At 42.7% G+C, this 23963-nt stretch overlaps 1 protein-coding gene across 1 annotated transcript; it reads left to right on the top strand.

Moving 5' to 3' along the window:
- Positions 1–1511: 1511 nt before the first annotated feature.
- dpy19l1l (dpy-19-like 1, like (H. sapiens)) lies at positions 1512–22635 on the top strand. The gene is made up of 22 exons (XM_053432463.1): positions 1512–1728; positions 2098–2122; positions 3447–3534; positions 5607–5744; positions 6396–6516; positions 8939–9032; positions 9208–9265; positions 10620–10711; positions 11602–11701; positions 12648–12725; positions 14157–14243; positions 14472–14531; positions 15026–15106; positions 15254–15355; positions 15982–16053; positions 16893–16978; positions 17083–17107; positions 18377–18496; positions 18597–18771; positions 19142–19241; positions 19609–19734; positions 19897–22635. Exons 1-22 carry the CDS (start codon positions 1512–1514, stop codon positions 20066–20068), a joined length of 2217 nt encoding a protein of 738 aa, XP_053288438.1. The 3' UTR covers positions 20069–22635.
- The last annotated feature ends 1328 nt before the right edge of the window (positions 22636–23963 follow it).

The following is a 23963-nucleotide window of genomic DNA, read 5'->3' as shown; positions in this document are numbered from 1 at the left end:
CCAGAACTTGTTATCCCTCCATGTTCTCTCTCTTTTTACCCACAGGCCCAGCACCACCACATCGGCACCGGAGCAGGAGCTGGTGTTGCAAGGTTTCACCGCTGGGTGTTTGTTTGTGGAGTTTGAGGGAAGCTGTCATGATGTCACCACCAGACGGCAGACAGGATTTTTCCCCCTCTCGCTCCTTCCAAGCCAAACAGATGAGATCAACTCGTGTTTCCTGATGTTCCCATCTCTGTCGCCAGATAGAGCACCACAGAGCCCAGTTTAAAATATGGCACAGATATCCCAGCCCAAAGGCATCAGTATCTGCTTGTCTATTTTTTTTTTTATATGAAAATACAATTTCCCCTGTCAAGGCCCAGGGATCTGCAGAATCTCTTACATTCAGGGATGATGGTGATAAGGCTGTGGCTGTTGTCTGGCTGCTAAGAAAATGTGAATCTCTTGAAACTGGAGAAGAACAAGAATAACCATAAAACAATATATTTTTTTTTTAGAATGACACCAACGTGAGGATTACTCTTGAATAACTGGAATCATCAGCAGAACAACACAGACTCTACTAGGAGGTGAAATCTGTGAGTTCAGGAAGCAGACATGTCCTCTTGTGGTTGTTTAGTGACATCTACTGGTTCACACATGTAGGTGGAACTTAAATGATGCATGACACTTTCATACAATTTTAATAAATAGTAAACAGACACATTTTATGTAAAGAAATGATTTTGTCAGTATAATTATAGTCCTATGTTTTAATAAACAAATAGACTTATATCACCTTCATTTAGATGCCCCAGCAAATCCCTTTAAAGTTTTTGAGATTGCAACAATATTAGAGCCGCTACTCCACGCACTGCAAATTAATAAATCAATTTGACGAAACATGCAAATACATAAACAACGGACATGTTTCTAGGGGACTTAAAAAAAAGTGATGAACCTGTAGTTCTTTAGTTTAACACTTTGTGAAGTTCCATCACAGCGGACAAAGCAGAACTTCATCATACAGGTTGATCACTTCTTTGGGTCCCCTGGAAACATTTCCCTTGTCTTAGTTGCATGTGTTGAGCCCTCTCGGCCTCCGTATCATGCTTTATTATTTTTTGTTTCCATTTATTATTTTTGGATGTTTATCTGTGTATTTCATTTTGGCCCATCTTCCTCCCTCAGTATTTACACTCTTCTTAAACAGATTCAACTCACAGAATATAGATATGATTCTATATTGCATATTTACTTTCGTCCTTATTATTTATTTGATCATTCTGAATATTATGGTACCCACTGGCTGCCGTCACCATGGTTACTGCTGGAAGCCCGGTGTGGTGGCGGCGGCCGGCCGGCAGGGGGCGCAGCGCCATCGGGTGTCGTGGCTCCGGGAGAACCGGGGGGGCAGATCGGAGGAGCGGACCCGAGCCACCGCGGGGCTGCTCAGCTGCGCTCACACCCGCCCACTGGTGCCTCCTCCGGGCTTCTCTCCACCGCGCCTCGGCTCTTCCCCGAGAACCATGGTGGCTAAGAGCAGGAAACAGACCGGGAGGAGTCCGGCGACCCCGGCGGACCGCGACAGGAACCCGCTCGCGTCGCCCCCCGGTAAAAGCGGCGGCAGGCGGCCGGGCAGGGAGGGCAAAGCGGGCTCTCACCCCAACGGGCTCTCCGGCATCGGACACAAGCTGGGGCTGAGTCCCTCGGCGCTGGGGCGGCTGGGGATCACCCTGCTCCTCGGTAAGTTGGAAGCGCTAGCCTGCTAGCCGCTAAGCTAGCGTCGCCCTCACGTTTAAACCGTAGCATTAGCGCTAAATTAAGTTATCTCCGCCGCGGATCTGCGAGCTAACGTTAGCTCACCGGGGCGATGTAGCTCCAGCGGTTAGCCTCCCGCTGTGGCTGCTGGTTCGAATCCCTGTAAAGTGGCCGCTGCCGCTGGTGCAGCTCCACACGTGTTAACAGGTTTCCTGGTAAAGTTGAAGCTAATGTTGTTGTTGGTTTCTCCTCCACCAGTTTGCACCAGAGGAGAAACCAGCACATCAAACTCAAAGTGACGTTTTAATGGTTTTTAATTCTGCACAACTCAAAGTTATTTCTCTGTGTCCACAGCTGCTCTGTCTGGGTTCCTGCACTGGTGAGTTCCTCAATGGTTTCACTGGTTATTACTCCCTGTGTTCACTGGTTATACTCCCTGGGGTCACTGGTTATTACTCCATGACTTCACTGGTTATTACTCCATGGGTTCACTGGTTATACTCCATGGGTTCACTGGTTATTACCCCATGACTTTACTGGATAATACTCCATGACTTCACTGGATATTACTCCATGGGTTCACTGGTTATTACTCCATGGGTTCACTGGTTATTACTCCATGGGTTCACTGGTTATTACTCCATGACTTCCCTGGATATTACTCCATGGGTTCACTGGTTATTACTCCATGGGTTCACTGGTTATTACTCCATGACTTCGCTGGTTATTACTCTATGACTTCACTGGTTATTACTCCATGACTTCACTAGAAATTACTCCATGGGTTCACTGGTTATTACTCCATGACTTCACTGGTTATTACTCTATGACTTCACTGGTTATTACTCCATGACTTCACTAGAAATTACTCCATGGGTTCACTGGTTATTACTCCATGGGTTCACTGGTTATTACTCCATGACTTCACTGGTTATTACTCCATGGTTTCACTGGTTATTACTCCATGGGTTCACTGGTTATTACTCCATGGGTTCACTGGTTATTACTCCATGACTTCCCTGGATATTACTCCATGGGTTCACTGGTTATTACTCCATGACTTCACTGGTTATTACTCTATGACTTCACTGGTTATTACTCCATGACTTCACTAGAAATTACTCCATGACTTCCCTGGATATTACTCCATGGGTTCACTGGTTATTACTCCATGGGTTCACTGGTTATTACTCCATGACTTCCCTGGATATTACTCCATGGGTTCACTGGTTATTACTCCATGACTTCACTGGTTATTACTCCATGACTTCACTGGTTAATACTCCCCCTGGGTTTACTGGTTATTACTCCATGACCTCACTGGTTATTTCTCCCTGGGTTTACTGGTTATTACTCTATGACTTCACTTGTTATTACTCCATGACTTCACTAGAAATTACTCCATGACTTCCCTGGATATTACTCCATGGGTTCACTGGTTATTACTCCATGGGTTCACTGGTTATTACTCCATGACTTCACTGGTTATTACTCCATGGGTTCACTGGTTATTACTCCATGGGTTCACTGGTTATTACTCCATGGGTTCACTGGTTATTACTCCATGGGTTCACTGGTTATTACTCCATGACCTCACTGGTTATTTCTCCCTGGGTTTACTGGTTATTACTCCAAGACGTCACTGGTTATTACTCCCTGGGTTCACTGGTTGTGTTTACATGTGATTTCCCTCTGTTCTTCAGGCACCATCTGTCTCAGCTGTTTGAGAATGACCGACACTTCTCACACCTGTCAAACCTGGAGAAGGAGATGGCCTTCAGGACTGAGATGGTAAAATATCAAGTTCATTGTTTATATTATTATTATGAGACTGTGTAATTGCAAGAGCATAGAGCTTTTCTAGACCTGATGACCACTTTCAGTTCAGGGTTCAGTATTTTGCCCAAGGACACTTCGGCGTGCAGACTGTTGAGGAGCTGGGATCAAACAGCCGGCCTTCTGGGTTGAGGACGACCGCTCTAACCCCTAAGCCACACCTGCCCTTTAACGAATAGCTTCACATTCTTAGCTCATGTTTTCACTTAATTTATCACAACTAGATGTTTTTGATATCCTCACTGATCTCTCATGGAACAGCTCCTGCATCTTGATGAAGAAAATCAGGCCTGTTTAGCAGACTGATTATTTTCACTGAGCATGTGCAAGTAAGTGCAGGCTGATTGAATTTTTAGTGGACCCTTGGGCCTTGTTGGTGATACGACTCTTCTGAGTGTCATTTCAGTGTCAGTGTGTGTGTGTGTGGTGGGGGGGGGGGACACACAAAACCCCACAGTTCTCCCTCTGTGCAGTAGCTTATTCCAGAGTTTATCTGAAGCTTGTGTGATGCTTCAGAAAGTGGATATCTTCCAAAGTTACAGTCTGTGAGAACCTCCCCCTCCGTCTGCCACGGCTCAGCATGACAATGAGCTAATTTGCCTTTAAAAACACAGCAAGTGTTGTAGATGTCCTCATTACATGTTGAGCTCAGACGGCACTGAAACGTATTAGTAGCTTGAGATAAACACGAGGACGTATTTGTGCCTGGAAGCAGGATTCTGGAGGGTTTCACTCCCATGATCAGATTACAGCAGGATGCATGCGTTCTACAAGACGCCGCTGTGTAAGCATATGTAACCATTAGAGCCCAAACCATTAAGAGATAAGCCCATAGACAAATTTATCTACAGGTAATTTCATCATCAATCATTTTATTTAGGTAAAGCACAAACTCAGTGAAACAGGATGTTTGTGTGGCTGCTCTCAGAGGAAGATTATGTGGAGAGTGATTCGCTTTATTCTGACGTTTTGAACGATTAATCCATTGAACAAAGAAAGAAACAGGCATTTTATTGATTTAAAACAAGCATCAGTTTAGTTCAACTCGATTGCTCAGCTGGGAACAAAGGGAAGTAATGCCAGGTTTTGAAATGCGGTTTATAAATGAGCGTAGAACAGAGCGATGAGAAACTGTGGATTCTGTGGCTGCAGTTTTAAATCGGGGCTGTGGGTTGTTTCCCCAAAGCAGGGACTGGGATTACACCAGAGTATTGAATTTGACATCATTGTGTCTGTTGAGTAAACCAACTGATTGTGAGGAACAAAGTTGAAAGCAGGTGAACTGACCTTTTTAGGTTAGCTCGATGGCAGATTGTGCTTCTAAAGGGAACACAGACGTTTCAACTGCACCACTGGCTGCAGTGGACGTGGAAACTTTGAATTCACCTTCAGGTTTAGGGTCAGGAACAGAGGGAGCATTTGCAAGGCAGAGTTCATATAAGTGTATCATCTGCACACTCAGAGAAAATCATACGTTCCTCCCACAGCGTTATAAACAATGTGGGACTCGCTCCTCAAATCTGACATCGGCTGTAAAAATGTGCAAAGTCGTCGGCACACGTCTCATTTCTGTGCTGGTCTATCGCTTCCTGTCTCGGACGCTGTGGAAGCAGCTGCACGAGGTCAGAACCGGCCAAGACGTGTGGTTTTAATGTCGCACATTCTTTAACGGCAGTAGCTTCGTAAAAGCTGCTGACGCTTGACGCGCTCCCCGAGCTTCTCGCCCTTTTTTCGAGATGACACAATGAAGGTGACAGTTTAATCGTATGCAAACAGAGTTTTCTCTCGCTCGGTTCCCACTGTGTGCGAGCAGATGGGCTGTGTTGCTCCCTCCTGCGTCTCCAGTCTGAGCTGTCAGAGCAGAGTTATATTCAGTCTCTCTGAATCACTCAGTCTGTCGGAGTCTCTCCCTTTCCCCTCCATCACTCGGCCCTGACATTTCTCTTTCTCACAGTCCTCTCCCTCACATTGAGTTTTATTGAGGTTGTGAGTTTAATCTGTCGTTCCTTCTCTCTCTTTGACTCCAGGGTTTGTACTATTCCTATTATAAGACCATCATCGAGGCTCCCTCCTTCCTGGACGGTCTCCACCTGGTCATGAACGACCGGCTGACAGAGCACCCCCTGGTCATCAACACACTGCAGAGATTTAATCTCTACCCAGAGGTAATGTTCCCATGGTGTTCTTATGATCTGTAAGGTGGAAGCATTACTCAGGATGTTGTTCTAGAACTCAGAGAGAATTTCAGGTTCACAATTTATATTTGTGTTGTTACTTGGAAATGATTACGTGCTCTAATGTGCAGAAAACACACACTTTCCTCTTTTCAGCCACAAATGAAACATTTGCTCCCGATGACAAAGCAGATCACCAGAGTGGCTCAAACAAACCTGTTCTTTCTGTCTCATTAGAGTAGAGTCCTGTAGAAAACAATCCAGGTTCTGGTGCAGCTTCTCATTAACTCAATGACAGGCTATAATTAAACACGCCTGTTGTCTGGATCAGTGATGAAACTAACACCTCAGTTAATGACGCTCTTGTCAGGTTTGTTCACACTTTGCTTCTTGTGTCTGCACCAGAGACCGTTTGTAAATTTAGTTTTAAAACTGGTTTCACACTGACTTACTTCTGTCCTTTGCTAAAAAACAGATCCTCACTTTCACCGCAGGGAATCCGTCAGTTCAGGAAAAGTAAACAACTTAGGAATAGGAACAATAGGAAGTGTCTCACAGGACAGAAAGGTCCTTTGAGACGTGTTGTTTGAACAGGTTTTTCATCGTTTGTCCTTCCTCCTGTCGTCCGTCTCTTCTCCTCAGGTGGTCCTGGCCAGCTGGTACCGCATGTACACCGGTGTAATGGGCTACTTTGGGATTCCCACTAAGATGTGCTGGTCCATCAACAGAGGAGAAGGACTCACGCCTGTGGATAGTTGTGAAGGTACACACTCTCGCCATGGAGCTCCATTATCTTCTGCACAAACACACACACACACACACACATGCACACACTCATTCTCTTACAGACAGACAGTAGTATAAGATAGCTGCATTACACAAGCGTAAAGTATCACAGTAATGACCCAGAGCTGCGCTGACATTTAAAATACTCACTCTGACTAATGTCTTCACAAGCTTTGATGATTTTCTTCACTCGTGGACCGATGCAGTTAAAAAGTCTCTGGAGGAGCAGCTCAGAGAAAATGTATAATTTTAAACGGAGGGAACTGAACTAAGAAAGAAGCTCAGTGGATTCCTGCTGAAGTCGATATACTTCAACTGAAGGAGTTGAAAATGTTTTGGGTGTTTTTCCTCGATGAAAAGAAAATAGCTTCTTTGCTTTCTTGCAGAGAATCATGAGAGAATTCAAACCACTCTTCATGTCTGTTCACTATTGGGCTGAAGCCAGATGACAATTAGATTAGGTCAGCTCAACATGACAACTGGAAGTGTAAGACAGATAACAAATTAATACAGCAAATCCTGGTTGTACAGCGGTTTGTGTAGCGGACTGTTTTAGTTTTAATACAATAAATCGGCCAAGAAACAATTTTAAAATGACTATATCAAAGTTTTACCCAACACATAAGAAAAGCAGCACATACTCACATTTCCCGAAAGATGAACTTAAGTAATATTTGGAATTTTGGTTGAGAATAAATTGATTATGTGTAATTTTGCCAATTTAAAATCTTTAGATCCATTAACAGACTCAGCGTTTTAGTTCTATTGTCAGTAAAAAGGGAAAAAAACAGGTATCCAAAAATAGCAGGACTCATAAAATCATGTCAGGCGTTGTTTGACATTTAGGATCTAAATCACAGAAACAAATGTCGCACAACGGGTGAAACACTGCGACAGTAAGAGAAACACAATCTGATTACTGTGACCCTGAGGGCAAGAGGAACGTGTTTAACATTTAACACAGGTGTAGTTGATTCTTTCCCATATTAGTGAATCTGCTGTCTGTTTACAAGCGAACACATTTGTCAGCTTTCCTTGTTGAGCTGGAACCTTTGTGCGTTTCATCAGTGAAGTGAAGCAGGGTCAACGCACACAGGTTTGTTCACCGTGTTTACACAAACATGACACAGGAGCCGACAGTCACAATGACGGAGTGGAGAGATAGTCTCACACTGAGCTGTTTGCCGGATCCGGTTTTCACACTTTGTTGTTTTTTCTCCGAGTGATTTTCAGTCACATCCCGGTGATGAAACAGCTTTTAATAATATCAACACGCTCCCCAGTATCTTGTTAGTCGTCACAGCCTCATCAATCTGTTCTGTGTTCCTGCTAATTTGTCTGGCGGCGCTGCTGAAAGCAAATTATTCACCGGTGCTGGAAAAAACCTGCTTTTAGCCACCGGTAAATAAAGAATTCAGGAACCAGTGCTTCTGCATCACATCTCACCAACGTGTGATCAGTCAGTGTAATATATGGTTATGTCTTCTGTTGGGTGGAAGCTGGTCAAAGGGAACCATGTTCTCAGATGTGAAATAAAATCCAGCTCTTTTATGATCCTTTGTGGAAATGATCCTTTCGCCTGAAGTCTTCTTGTTCCACATCGTGTGGCACCGCTCTGCTTTATGTATCAGAGGGTGTTTGGTTTTATGTGGTGAGTTAGTGCGTTGTTAAACGTTAGTAGACCCTCGACAGAAGGTTTTATGTTTAAGCATTTGCATGAAATGTCCGACAATGTTGTAACAGAAAATCACAAATACAGTATTGTATATTTCACAGTCGCACATTTTTATTTATTTTGATCTAAATTGTGTCTGAAAATAAGAAGCAGCAGCAGAGAACCTCAGGGGATCAGGATCTGTGGATCATCCGTGAATTTATTACAGCAGCCAGGAGCTTTGCAGAAGTGCAGCTTCTTTCAGGGGCTATTTATGAACTGACCCAACTTCATCAAGTTGGAGTTCTCCAAATGAAACAGCCCCCGAGATGCAGGTGGTGCAGTTTGGGAGGAAGACGCCATTTCTATACATCGCCAGAGAAAACTAAAGATTCAGGAGGATGTAGATGTGTTGAGAACATGGACTCACAGTTTCCTCTCTTCGGTGCTGATCCGACGTTTTACAGTTAATCATAACGAATAAAAAATGACTAATAACATCTTCATATTCTGTCCAAAACCAAAAGATTTTCTATTTGCGTCAATAAAAAACTGAGAAAAGCTTTAAATTCTCACAACTGACTCTTTGGCAAATCATTCTTCAATTTACTGACGAATAAAAATGATCAATCTTTATACTTGTTATATTCTCCGACTGTTCTTCTCTCCACAAGTAAACCCTGATCATGAAAAAGGCTCATCCCTCTCTCTCCCTCTCTTTGTTGGTGTGTGTTGTGCACTTTAGGAATGGGCGATCCAACGTATTTCTACGTGGCGTGTGTGTTCGTGCTGAACGGCCTGATGATGAGCCTCTTCTTCGTTTACGGCGCCTACCTCAGGTAACTCGGCTCGGCCCTGTCACGCTCCGACGCTCAGGAGGAGAGGATGAGTTTTTATGGTCCATCTCACCTGGCAGCCATCAAACCTAAAGAAAAATAACCCTGATCCGGTGAAGGTTGACCTTTCTGAGTGTGTCTGCCTCTCCTCTCACTCTCCTCTCTCTCCCTCTCCTAGTGGCAGTCGGCTGGGCGGCGTCGTTACCACCGTGTGTTTCTTCTTCAATCACGGTGAAGTGAGTGTTCCGTCCTTGTTCCTCCTCACGAGCGGTTTCAGTGAGGCCGGATTTGAATGCTGAAGCTTTGTAGCTCAGCCTCTCTGGGTCTAAGCTTCTGAAATGTGTTAAAAAAGGGCCCTCAGAGGAGCAGAGGGTGGTTAATAGGAGCTCATTTCATTTCCTCAAAGGGGCTTAGAGTTGTTTTGGGCTGGCACTCGCAGCCCAGTCCCTCCACCCACCTCCCTTTTCTCCAGTTTCCAACCAGAACAAATTGTGAGTCTCTAATTCTCCGGATCAATACGCTGACATTTCCACACACTCAGTGTTTTTCGGTCCTGTCAAACCTCCTGTTCGCCTCTTATCATCAGCGGTTTGTGGCGTTTCAGCAGCATCGGAAATTGGCCTATTTTCTTTTGAGGAAGTTAAGGGCTGGTAATGTGTTCTGAGGCGAGGTAATACTGAAGTGGTGAGGGTGGTGTTGCATATAAGTAGTGGTGTGAGATTTTATCAAGTGCTAGAGACGAGTTCTCTTTTCAAAAACAGTCAGGAATATGAAGCAAGAGTCAAATCCAACATGTTTTTTGGGAGGGGCAGATGATAATTTAGATATTAGTGAGTAAAACTGTTCCATTGCTGATCCACCGGCCAATTTATATATTCTTAGAAATGTAAATTATTCCTAAAATGCTGTTATCAAACTCTTTTGACATAGAAAAGTAATTGATGCTTGATATTTTACAGCTTAAACATATCTCGTATTTTAAATAATAAATAAACACCAATACAAGTTTTCATATCAGGGGAACATAAACACAGACACAGATATGTCTGTGTCCTAATGGGTTTGTCTGCTCTCTTCAACCTCTTTTCTGTTCTCAACCAAAAAGCAGCCACATGTAATTACATCCTCTTATAAAGCTGCTGAAGAGCAGCTCGGCCACATGAGTAGAGCGAGGTGCACAGCAGAGGACAGTGCAGTTACAAATGAAAGATTATATTTGGTTTAATTTAGACAAAAACAGATGAAACTTTGCTGAGGACTCTTCACAGAATATAGGCTTCTGTATCAGGCACCTGAACATTTGAACATCTGCATGGAGATGTAATGAAACAATATGAAAAAGGTTTGAACAAAAACATCTGGCAGATAAATATATGCAAGTGCGTGTGAGACACATCTACCAGCAGCATATGTTTATGAGTTAATAAGTGAAGTTACCTGTTAGCTGCATGGGAACTGCAGAGGAAATGCAAATCAGTTTTCATCTTTGCTAAGTGATGATGTTTTTCCACCCACTTTGATGCTTCAATTAGTCTTTTAACATGTGTTTTGTGTGTTTGTGTGTGTGTGTGTTTGTGTGTTTGTTATCAGAGCACTCGTGTGATGTGGACTCCGCCGCTGAGGGAGAGTTTCGCTTACCCCTTCTTAGTCCTGCAGATGCTTCTCCTCACCTACATCCTACGGTAAACTCTCCTCCAGTCTCAAGCATCTCGGATTTACCTACTCTTTTTAACATTATGGATCTTTATGAATGAAATCAGATGTGTGTAGAGGAATGAAATATATGAGTTTGTACCATTTAATGCTGCTTCATTGAATATAAGGGGCTGTTGGGCCTTGGTGAAGGTTTGAGCTTTACTGAGTGATATTCTAGTTTAATTCTGTTTGACCAAGTTGTTTAGTTTTGGTTTTAACCTCAATTCAAAAGCCATTACATCTATAGCTCTATAATCTGTATTTAACGAGTATATATGTTAAATACACACACATATACACATTTAGTATGAGAATAGCCTCAGCGTCTGTTTCTCTTTCATCCTCACACCCCCGTTGAACCTTGAAATGTGTGAAATAACCAGAGCGGTTATGATCAGGAAGCTGTTTCCTTGTGACATTAAAGCAGAACAGGCTCCAGACACATTCTACCACTTTGCCCTTTGTGTGGTAATTACTGTGCTGGAGCGGAGCGTGCCTCTGTTGTCGGCTGAATTGTGTGCACAGGAGCAGCCTCTTTGTGGAGCCGAAGCACTTGTCACAGATTAGTCTCGCCGCCCGTCAGCATGTGGACGCCACCTTTGCGTTGTGTGAGCTCAGTCAACAGTCAGCCGCCTTCAGTCTAATGGAGAGTGAAGCCTGTGCCGTGGCTTCTCGGTACATCACCAGGTGTTTGTAGTACATTCAAGAGTGAAATTGAAATGTGTGTGTATGTGTTTTCTCGAGCGTCTTAAAGCAGCTTCTCTTATCTTCCAGACACACACACACACACACACAAACACTCTCAGTGCTCAATTCCTGTATATTTTTTTTAATCTATTTTCCTCCCTCGTCTCGTCGTGTCTCTTTCTCTCCACAGGACCCGGAACCTGAGCCGGGCGGCCCTGGTCGCTCTAGGCGTCTCCAATGTGTGCTTCATGCTGCCCTGGCAGTTTGCCCAGTTTGTGCTGCTCACCCAGGTAAACAAGAGAGCAGGAGAAGCCCAGTGAGAGAGAGAATGTGGTCGGAGAGGAGATTAGAGTGAATAGAGACTTGGAGCGAGAACAGGATTCTGGCAAGGAAGCAAAGGAGTTCAGAGGGAGGTGAAGACGGAAGAGGGAGGAGAGGAAGGGACAGAGCGAGAGGTGAAAACACGAGAGCGCATCATTTCCCTCGTCATTTGATCAAAGCTCTCCCACCATGCATTAGAAAAGGATATATTTAAGATCTGAAGTGGACTATTTGACCCAGTTGAAAGGGCAGATTCTCTCAGTCGGGCGAGTCAAAGAGAGAGATGATGAGAGCGAGAGCGTAGGCTGGCAAACCGAAGAGCCGGAGAACAAACGGGTCGCTGCTGCCAGCGTCTGCGCTCAGCTACAGTTTAGCCCGAGCTGTGGACGGCCCCCTCAGGGCTCAGCTGCTGTCAGCGCAGGCGTTTTAAAAAAGAGGCGACTTATTTAACAGCTGTTTTATCTTTGTTTTATTTTACCAGGCTGGTAATTTAACTCGTGAGCCTCGTATGTGTAAACCAGCCTGAGGGCAGAAAGCTGCACACGCCTCGGTTTGTAAAGATGGACGACTCGGTGGCTTCCTAAAAGTGAAGCCAAAACTGTGTTGATGACACCGGGTGGCTGGCTCCCTATAGGTCGGCCTTCTCCATGTTGGTAGATGGGACGTGGAACAAACTCAAAAATCACAACAAACTACGTCCTTGGCACAAAATGGCAGATCCTGTAATCCTGACACGTCCTCCATCTTTATAAACAGAATGTGTGTCTGGAGTATTATTCCATTACTTTCGTTTTTCTGACTCATATTCAGGTTCAGATTGTAGATTTGAACTCTTTTTCCTTTTTGCACATATTGGATGTTTTCCTGCTTATGCTCTCGTATTATTGACCCTGTTTTGTTGTGTTTTATTTTCAGGTGGCTTCTCTGTTTGCCTCGTACATCCTGGGCTACCTGGGTCCCACCAAGATGCAGTCCATCCTGGTCACTCACATGGTACAGTTCATCTCATTCATCGTGTGTTTCTGGAAGTGGCAGTGTAATAATTAGGGAATGCACAAAAACAATAAATTACCAATCCATGCACGTGAGGCGAAAAAACATTTGAAATAATCAGAAACATAGCAGCTTGTAGATTATTTTTGGTATCAACGTAAATAAGAAGTCTTTCCCTTCACCGCTGTCCTCGGGGACGTGATGTGTTCTGCCTCACTTCTTATCTCACTCGGTTCCTCGGCCGGTGGAATCACACATGAGCCGGGAGGACGACACCAGCAGAGACCGGGATGACTTTCTTTATTATCAACTGTGCTGCTGAGCGTGCGCCGCTGCCTTTCCAATATTAAAGAGAGATGATATGTGGGCGACTCGGACACGGCCAGGGACAGAAGAATGTTATGGTTGTGTGTGTGTCTGTGTGTGTGTGTTTTCCTCCGGCCGCTCGTCCTTCTCCTGCACATTCTTTCTCTCCTAATCCCTCAGCGCGCCCGGCTGTTAGCCAGGGCCTGTGTGCGCCGCTGATAAGGAGGAAGTCCCTTTGTGGTAAGATGGTAAGATTTGTGTCAGGAGAAGACATACAGTATGGTTCTGCATAATTCAGAGAGCTTGGCGACAATGACTTTAGCCTTGCATGTGTGTCTGTGCATGTTCTTAAGCACAGAGTACAGACACACAACCCAGTGTGTGTCCTCTACGACCTTCATCCTCTACGAGCCAGTGCAGTGACACTTGTTCCAGGAGATCTGGACACAACCAATACTTTTAATATCAATTAATATTTCTGTCATTTGTCTGATTAATTCATTGAATGTTTTAAAATTAGAGCATGAGCAGCATTTATCATCAATACAATATATTGGTTAACCATTCATTTTCTATGCTTTCATTTAGTATATTTATATTTGCAGCCCTACAAACATTAGCCTCTCGGTGGCCCCGCTGTCGAGTGTAATACAGAGCAGCGCATTATTCCTCTCTTCACTGTGGGATTAGGCATCAAAAAGTGAATTTAATGGGATTATTTTCTGCAAGTGGCTGCGTATTCAAACTTTAATGCACTGGTTTTAAATCTCTGGAGTGTTTCCAGCAACACGGTCGCACAGAAAGACTTATTGTTGACGGTTAATGCGATCTGATTCCCAGACCACCCTCCTGCTGCAGAGACACAGAGATGTTGTTATTTGCAGGCAGTGAGTATGAAGCTGTGGTTTTTGGGGGGGGGGGATCACTGGGAACCTACAGAAGCCGACTGGGCTTGTGTGTGAAGCATTGTTTCTAATTACACAGACAGATCGTGCACATGGAGCTACTGGAAACACTGGTTACTGTCGCTGTGCACAGTCAGACTCAGCTCTGCAGGATTGTGATGAATAACACCTCCTTCTCTCTCTCTCTCTCTCTCTCCCCCCCCCCCCCCCCCCCCCACAGATCACACTCGGCGTCTGCTTCATCCTGATGTTCGGTAACTCCATGCTGCTCACATCCTTCTACGCCTCCTCACTCGTCTCCATCTGGGTGAGTCTGATCCACTGAACTGCACCAACGACTGTTGAATGTCCAGAGATGAGATTCAGAACAAATTAGTCCAGAAAAAAATAATGAGCACATGTGTACAAGTGAATACTTGACAGGAGGAAACCGATTTCTGTAGTTATTTAACAGATGTGATCGAGAAGATGTTTAAAAACCGTTTTATGACATTTCTGGAGTTTTACTTTCTGCCTTGCTGGTTTTGTTTTTCAGGCCATCATTGCACTGAGGGATCAATTTGCTAAGGTTTTCAAACCTGGCATCATCATCTGGGTACGTAGGATTCACTGATGCCTGGTTTTCACTCCACTTACTTTACTTTTCATATTTATTTTTGTATTCTTATAATTGTTTTATATTTGTATACTTTGAAAGGAAAAACAATGAACGACAATTAATGAACACAAATGTCAGAAAATAGGAAAAATGCACTGAGAGAATAAGTAAAACAACAATATCAACATCTCGTTTATTGACCATCTACACAGAATACTGACGCGTGCCTTGAATTTATCATTGAGTTGATTGTGTCTGTTATTTCTCAAGGCTCTCTCTGTATATTATTACTCTACATCTGCATTGAATGTCACATTCAAAGCTAGAGGTAAGATAATTGACAAGGCTGAATTTGCTCTGAGCTTCACTGGCTTGTTCCCAGCCTTATTCCAGGTTCCTGTCTGAGGTGTGAGTGTGTGTTTGTGTGTTCAACCTGTCAGTATGTGTTTGTGTGTTCAACCTGTCAGTGTGTGTCTTCTCTTCCTCCTCAGGTCATGCAGGGTCTGGCGTGGGTCGGCTCCACCGTTCTGCTCAAATTCATGTTGTCCACAATCCTCGGTGTGTCTGACGACGTAAGTGACAGAAACTTTAAAGTAACTTTACACAGAATCCACTTTGTTTGTGCCTCTGAGCTGGAGACAGCCACAGGTCACATGATTTCAGGTTGTCTCTCATATTTGTGTAGCATTTATAAAAAAACATCTGGTCTCCTTTTGCAGGCTCACATCAGTGGACTGATCAAGTCTAAGTTCACCAGCTACAAGGACTTCCACACCCTGATGTACACGTGTGCTGCAGAATTTGACTTCATGGAGATGGAGGTGAGGTTCCCTTTGACCAAAATCTGGCTCCTCTTCAGAGTTACACATTTATCTTCTTTCAGTCAAAGCTGCAGGAAACGCTGAATCCTTGTTGGCTGATACAATTTCCGTCTCACCTGGTCTGTTGTGAAAATCTTGCCAAACTTAAGCTTTCAAAATGTCACAGTCTCCCGTGAAGATAAGAAGATGTACCTGCTGTTTTGAATCTGAGAGCGTGGAGAGAGTCAGATCTGTGCTCTGAATTTAAACTTCATGACAAAGCTGTCGTTTCTTACTCTCTCACCGAACCGCACTAGTTTACACTAACACTAATATTCTGATATTTACCAGATAACAGAAATAAGAACTCTGAATAAGAGGCTGCCGTGTAAACAGTATTTTTCTGATTACCAGAACCCAAATGAGGGTTAAATCCATTTTTTTAAATAAAATTCTAATGGGAACAGCGGATGTTGTGGATGCTATGGTGACTAAGCTCTGTATCATGTAAACAGGATATGAATGAAATTCTATATCAGCAAATCATATAAAAATCATAATTGGAGTAACATCTTTTTAGGTTAATAGTCAGATTCTTGATCTTTAGTCAGATTCTTGATCTTTCTCCATCTTTCTCTCCCCTTCAGACGCCTCTTCGTTACCTCAAGACGTTCCTGCTTCCCCTCAACATGCTGGTGGTTGCTCTCATTGCCGGGAGGGTGAGTCCTCCCAAAGGGTTTGGACCATATGTCAGAAATGGACAAAGACTTTCATTTTAGAAGCAGAAGGACAAATCTGACGAGAAGTTTGTGTGTTAACTGCAGAACGTCTGGTTTCAAAGCTTCCTGAGGACATTAAAGGGAGAGAAGATGTGTGAGCTGATCACCATCAGGGTTTTATTTTAATGAAACCCTTTTGGGAGAAGTTAGAGCAGGCTGCTTGTAACCTGACGGACCAGAACAGGGGCCAAAAAAAAGATTTTTACATCCCTGTCAGACGCTGGTAAAGTTGAATTGCTCTGAGAAATAACTGAAGCAGAAACTTACGAGTGTATAACGTTCAGATAAGGCTGAGAACACAAACCTCCACAGAGGCTAATGCCCCATCGCGCCATCTTAAAGCAGTGTTTTAAGGACCGGTACAGATTTATTCCCTGTACCTATTTACATCAGTGAGGAAAGGCTAAATGACAGAAAGACCTCAGTTTAGTTCAAACTACATCCTTCAAAATGACGGTTCTGTTGAATCAGTGCCACGTCAAACCGCTTCAATGAACACTGACTCCCGAAGGTAAGATCTCCTGCTGAGTACGTAGGTGGGTAGGATTTGGATTAGGCTGCTTCAGTTCCCGCCAGACGAACATAATAAACCACCGGCGTACAGACTGTATGTTGGTGGGGGGGGGGCAAACTGCATGTAGTCTAATCTCATCATGCCTTGCCCACGCTAAGCTAAGAATACACGAGTCAATCTGACAAACAATGGCTGCCAGTGCAGGAGCCAGCTGCTGGAAAGAGGCGTTTTTGATTCCAACAGTTTGACAACTTGTCCTCTTTAGACGTTCCAGGATGTCGTCCGGTTCCTGAGGGGCGGCGGGGGGGGGAAGGCATCTGGCAAGAGCGACGATGATGACGAAGCTGCAGGGTGAGCGACGCCATGAGTTACAATAAATTACCAATGGAATGAAAATCGTGAAATAGAAATGCGTGAAAACGAGTTTATATATTTCTGTCTCTTCTGGGTTGCAGGTCTGAAATTGCTGCAAAAGGAGAGGTGAGGAAAAAACTCATTTTATCATCCTCTGTTATTATCGTTAAGTTTATTCACAAACATCTCGGTGTGAACTTTCTGCCATTTTCAACCCACTGTTCCACTTCTCTAAAACCTATTTGTATTTCATTAGATTCCTTCAGTGCATTTGCATCTGCTCAGCTTCCACCGCCCTAAGTGGTTTTCAGCCCTTTTCTCATTACTCAGAAATGAAAGGCAGCTTCTCTTCTGCTTCGAAATCTCACTGTGCCGCCTTTTGTTCAGCTGCTTCATGTCATTTTCTCTAATATCCCTCCCATATTGTGTGTGTGTGTGTCTGTGTGAGTGTGTGTGCGTGTGCGTTTGGAAGCTTCCTGAGTTTCCCAGATAATTGCTTTAATGTTTCTGTGGCTCGATGAGAAGCTCTCCAGGGGGCGTTCTCACTGCTCACCGGAGGAACTGTGTTAAAAGCATCACGCACATGTCATTACACACAGCTTGTTCAGAAAAGCTTTTAGATCCACTTGAGAAAGCTTCTCTTATAATTTCATTTACAGCTTTTAAAACATTGTGAGTTGAAACAATTCTGACTTCAAAATACACCAAATTCCCAGTTTAACATCACACTAATGTTACGGTGAAGCTGTGGCTCTTTGCCTCAATCCAGGATTTTTCCATCTGTGGTGTTGAAGACAAAGATTTCTTCGTGTTACATCACAAACGGTTCAATCTTGTAATCACATGTTTTCTTTATTTTATATGAAAACAGGGAAAACATTGTGTCGGGCACAGAACGCATAAAAGAGAATTTGAGAATTCATATTTAATTTTGCCCACTGGTTGTTTGAATTTCAAAAAAAATTTTATTGAATCATATGCATAAATTTGTCTTATATACTTATTTACTTACATACATATTTTAGTCTGCAGGACTTTAGGAAATGATGAAATCAGTTTTCACAACCCACGGTGACGTCCTCAAATAGCTTTCTTTGTCAGATGAACAATTTCCAACAAAAATATATAATTTATAATGTTGGCAGTTATGTAAAATTACATTGAAGAAATGTGAATCTAGATGTCTTCTCAGATGTCTTGGTTGGAGTTTTGATTTTGTTCTTTGTTTAACTGTTGTATTCAAAGTTTGCTGATAGATTTTTGTATTTTAAAAAGATGTCCTCACAAGATCTGTCCTTTTGTTATTCTCTTTTATTCTATTATTTCTCTGTTATTTTCTCTGCACCTTCTTGTCACCTCTGACGACTGACTGTCTGTGGACCTGTCCCCCTCCAGCTGGTGTACCACAGTCTGCAGCTGCTGGCGTTCGGCGTCCTGGCCGTTCTCATCATGCGTCTGAAGCTCTTCCTGACACCTCACATGTGCATCATGGCCTCGCTCATCTGCTCCAAGCAGGTGCGTCTCTCACCTCGTAGAGAGTGACCCCTGGAAAACACTGTTGGTTGTTTTTATCTCATCAGTGTCTGACCCTATGACCTCTGTGTCCCTGCCTCAGGTGTTCGGCTGGATCGGGGAGAGGTTTAAGCACCAGGTCGTGGTGTTTGCTGTCATGGCTGCCATGGCCGTACAGGGCGTGGCCAACCTGCAGGCCCAGTGGGGGATCATCGGAGAGTTCAGCAACCTGCCGCAGGAGGAGCTGCTGGACTGGATCCAGGACAACACCCGTCCTGGTAGGTTTTCATTCTCTCGTATTAAAGATAATGATTCTCAGCACAGAACCGTGACGAGGAAGGAGACACACAAAAGAGCAGTTTACAGCTCAGTCAGTTTTATTTGAAGTACTGGTATGATTCATAAATCTCCCTTTTTCTTTGTCAATGGGAATGAGCTCTGTGAAACTGTTTCATAGAACCCAACCTGTCAACACTAATGACTGTAAATCAGAAGCTTTAGAAGACGCTCAGGGGGAAGTAGTGACCCTCGTTTGAACCCAAACCAGGAAGTAGAGAAAATACAACAAGATGGAAGGAACATTCAGCAACTGGTGACAAAGCTGATTAAAGGACACCTACTAAATGTAGTTTTTCTTTTGTGACACAGATTCCGTGTTTGCGGGAGCGATGCCCACCATGGCCAGTGTGAAGCTGTCCACAGGCCGTCCCATCGTCAACCATCCCCACTACGAAGACGCTGGTCTGAGGTCAGTGGAGTTTACATTAGAGAAACTGAAACAACCTGTGAAAATACCCTGAAGGAATCCTGGTTAATATGCAGCACAGACAGAACTACAAGTTAATGCTGAACAGATTTAATCTTAAAATCCGATGAAGAAATAATTGGATAATTTCCTTGAAGAATAACTGTTCAACTACAATGCTTCATATAATAAGAACATTTAAATGTGACACAATCTAAAAATATAAAGTCTGAGCTGTGGGACCATTTTCTCACTATTAAGTTTTCTTAAATTTCTTAGATTCTGTAATATTTCACTTTTCATAATTTAGCTGATGCATCAAAGTCCTTCCTCTGGTTCATATTGGTGTTAATCTGTTGTGTTCTCGCAGGGAAAGAACCAAGCTGGTTTACTCCATGTACAGCCGCATGTCCGGAGAAACCGTGAAGAGGAATCTGATGCAGCTCGGAGTCGACTTCTTCGTCCTGGAGGATTCCTGGTGCACCAGGAGAACCAGGTACCACGACACCGGCAGTGACTCTCCCAGTGGATCCCTGTTTCCTTTCACATTAGGATTCTGGTGCTTCTGTGCAGAGAGAACGTCAAAGAGGAAACATGACGTAGTATAAGGAGAAATAGTTTCTTTTCCTGATTAACTCTTTCCTCTCTCTTCATCCAGGCCTGGGTGCAGCATGCCAGAGATCTGGGACGTCGAGGATACTGAAAACGTTGGTAAAGTTCCCCTCTGCACCCACATCTCCAAGAACTCACGACCCCACTTCACCACAGTCTTTTCCAATGACATTTACAAAGTTCTCAAAGTCCCCAAAGTCGCCAAAGAGCTCAGATAACGCTGTGGGATGAACTGATCCAGCTCCAAACTTCTTCTTTCCACCTTCTGTTAGTTTGTTTTGTCAGTCACTGCCGTTGCTGCTTTTTACTTCCAAAAACTCAAACCCCCCCCCACAGTTCCCCTCTTATCGGAGAGAGCTGTCACTGAGCACTGGACTGATAGTATTCAGTATTTGTTTCTGCTGCAGCTTTCTGATCCAGAGACGTTCCCATCATGCTCCCGTTGGTGCCCAAGTAAAAGCAAACGGGTGTTAAAGCTCTTTTGCTTTAGTTCTGTTACACACATTTATTTGAAGAGATGCTGTTCAAACATCATTGTTTTGTTTTGTCACTTAAAGCAACACTGTGTAACTTTAATAACGTTTTATAAGCCTCCTGATTCATTGACTGTGAACAAGGAGAAAGTCCAGGTTCAGGTCCAGCAATTTGAAGAGTGAAGCTGAACTGAGATCAGTTAAAAACACAGTTCATCTCCAATATTCAGCAGGAAACTTAAAAAACAAGATGAATTCTAAGCAGAGTTCTGTGCCGACATTCCTCTGGTTCATGAAGCAGAGGATCATGGGTAATATCCCCCATTCGGTTTCTCTTCATGAAAACCACATCATCGCTCGGAACTAGGGCCCAACAGAGTCAGTCACCTCGTGTGGCTGCAGGTGGCGCTGTTGCTCAGTAAAAGTTACCTAGTGTTGCTTTAAGAAGAACCTTGTGTCTCACAGGACCAATCGATGATGTCCACATACTGTGAAGCAAAACCCTTTGCAAACTTTGACAAAAGCTTCTATTGTTATGCACAGTGTTAAACTCTGAAAAGATATTCAGTTTCCTTTCTATAATTTATTTGTGTGAATATTTTTATGCAAATTTCAAAATGTTGAGACGAACAGTGTTTTAAGAGTCAAGTGAAACAGGTGAAAATTTGATTAAAGCTTTTTTTTTGTGGTCGTAACTCGAATTTCATTTCTCTCAAGAACTTTTTTAGCAGACGCTAAGTTCTTAATTCAGTCATAAACTGGCATAAAAAGTTTTTATGGAAAAACATAAAGAAAATCAAGTGGTTTTAAGTTCACTCTGCCCTGTACCGACCTTTTGTAAATACCCAAACAGCTGTTTTGTACAATACTGATGTTTGGCCTTTAAAAGGTTCTTTGTGTTTGTTGAATTATTGTTAATTGCCAAAGGACGTTTTGTTATCAATGGCGGGTATTTTATTCTGGGCACCGTAGCAGATGAACAATGTGCATTTTGAGAACCATCAGTGTGTGAGTTCTGTAACAGCCAATCCCAAACTACTTTACTGTAGCAGTGACTTGATGTAAATGGTAGCAGTTGTTGTCTCCTTCGCTGGTTTGGACTCTGATAATGACTCTTCAGTATTTTAAGAGAATATGGCTTTGTTACCGTTCGACAGGAAGATGAATGCTCCTCATGCCTGTGTGTTGAATATGAAGCTACAGCCAGAAGGCTATCAGTTTAGCTTAGCATAAAGATAGGCACTGGGGAAACAGTTCGCTTGGTAACACTACTTTGGGCCCGAGCGGCACAGTAGTCAGAGTTTAACTGGTTTCCTCTGCTGAGCTCACCACACACTTGCTGCAGCTTCATGTTCAGTGATTTAAATGCAGATGTGAGATGGACTCAATCCCATCATTTTAACTCTAAGCAAGAAAACAAATGAGCATATCCAGAATGTGTCCTTTGTGTGCAGTCTGAAGGTTTTATCGTGTTGAAAAGAGGATGTGAAAGTTTCCTTTACTCCCACTTTAGGTCAAATCAGTGGCTGCATAGCTGCATTTTGTATTGATGGTTTGTTATAATCAGACTCCCTGAACAATTTAAATTGCAGTCACTCGTCTGTATTTGTTTTTTTCCTCTCATTTGAACTGACTTTTATTTGCCCTCAAAGCTTGGTGCATTATTTCACAGGGAGAGTAGCAGATGTGGAGCTTTACAGAAAACAGGATCTTTTTTAATATCACGACTCCGTGAGGGCACTGAGACGTAGTTCCTCGTTTCGGGAAATAAAACTCATTTGCCAAGCATTAGATATAAAGATTGATATCACTCAGGCCTGGACATTAAAAATTAAGCCAGCAGAGATGGTAACATTAGCATTGTCCTTCACAATAATTGGACTATATCAGAGTTTAATTTCTTTAAAAGGTCCTATGTACGAGTTTGTAACTGGTGTGAATCATTTCGGTACGACACTGTATAGATGGTTTTATTGATTAAGCATCAGAGTGAGACTTTTAAAACATAACAAACCTTTATTCACATTTCAAAAAGAGCTTCTCAGTGAGCGGCTGAACAAACCAGTTAGTCTTTTAGATGTTGAGCATTTGATTTCAGATCAGTTTCTTTGTGTAAAGCTCATATGAGGACTGATGATTTGACAATGTAGAAGTGATCTCGTGAGTCAAGTGCCCCTTGTTCAGGAGTGGGTCACACTTCCAGAAACACTTTGACGTAGGTAGTTGATTCCTGTTGTGTTTCAGATGTTTTTTATAATATTTGTCTATTTTGTCTGTATTTTAAAAAAAATAAAATATTTGCATCAACAGTTTCTCAATCGTCTTAATTGGATATAAAAATGTTTTGCTCCACTGAACGAGAAGATGATGCAGGTGATGGTGATGAGAGCATAATATTCAAGAAGGACCAGTCAGATAAGAGCTGGTGGAGAGCAGAGGGAACTCAGGCTGCTTAAAAGTTTTGTTTTCACTCAGCGAACACTTAAACTCAGTTCGTTTCATCTGTATCAACTTCAAACTTCACTACATTGAAAATAACACAAACGTTTTTGGTAGCTTAACTTTTAAGGCTGTAAAAAACAGTGCACATTTAAATAAATGCTATCTCTCAAGAGCTCTGGTGTTGCAGAAACTGTAAATATGGATTCCTCTACAGCCTGAAAGAACTGAAGCATGAGGCCGACCTGGTGAAGAGGAGTAAACCTGCTCCACCTCCTGGCCTCGAGTGGAACGAGACACACTCTCTCATCTGAGTCTGGGATCAGCTCTCCAATCGCTCCTCAGAGCAAATGTTCAGTTCCTGAGGCTGAACAGGCGTGAAAAGCAAAGAGGACAAATATTTTAGATAATGTATGTATTTAAATAGCAGCTAGCAGAGTTCAACACAAGCTATAAAAAGTGACTTAATTTATCAATTACAGATTTTAATAGCGAGGCCTGGGAAGGGAAGCAGAATGTTTCGCCCAAGATCAAGCTGTAAAATAATTTACTTTACATTTGGTGTCTTATAAAACCCTGAGAGTCTGCAACTTCAGAGTGCAAGACAATAAAGAAAATGATCATAAAGTGAAGATTTATTAATAATAATAGTGATAATGTGAGCAAGATGGATGGATGGATAGATCCCATCTTTATATTTATGCAATAATAATTAACCTGTTTAATCAAATGGTTCATGTGTTATCCAGTCAGTGTACATATACTTGTTTTTGCACTATATTAGTTTTTATTCCATTAATATTTTTCTATATTTTGCATATTTCCTTGCACTTAAGTATTGCCTGTTACTTATTATCACTCTTGCTGCTGTAATAGAGCAATCTTCCCCATTGTGGGACTAATAAAGGATTATCTATCTTATCTAATTAATTGTTAATTCACTATATCGTCTAAATATTATAATGCTAATAAAGGCAATTTTTTAGAGAAAATTTGACATTTGTTTAGAAACTGATATTTAATGGAAATGAATGAAGAAGCTTCTTAAACTACAAAACGGCTGCTTATAAAAAACAACTAAATTACTTAGAATAAAAACTAAATAGAAGAATAACTAAATAAAAAGTTTATGCAACAGATGTTTTCACTTTTCTAACTATCACATGTTTATAACTGTCGCACGAAGACTCGTTTTCCTTTT

The sequence above is a fragment of the Pleuronectes platessa genome, chromosome 10 (assembly GCF_947347685.1).
Source record: "Pleuronectes platessa chromosome 10, fPlePla1.1, whole genome shotgun sequence".
Lineage (NCBI taxonomy): Eukaryota > Metazoa > Chordata > Actinopteri > Pleuronectiformes > Pleuronectidae > Pleuronectes > Pleuronectes platessa.
The sequence above is the reverse complement of the archived record's forward strand: the minus strand, read 5'-3'. Positions and strand labels throughout refer to the sequence as shown.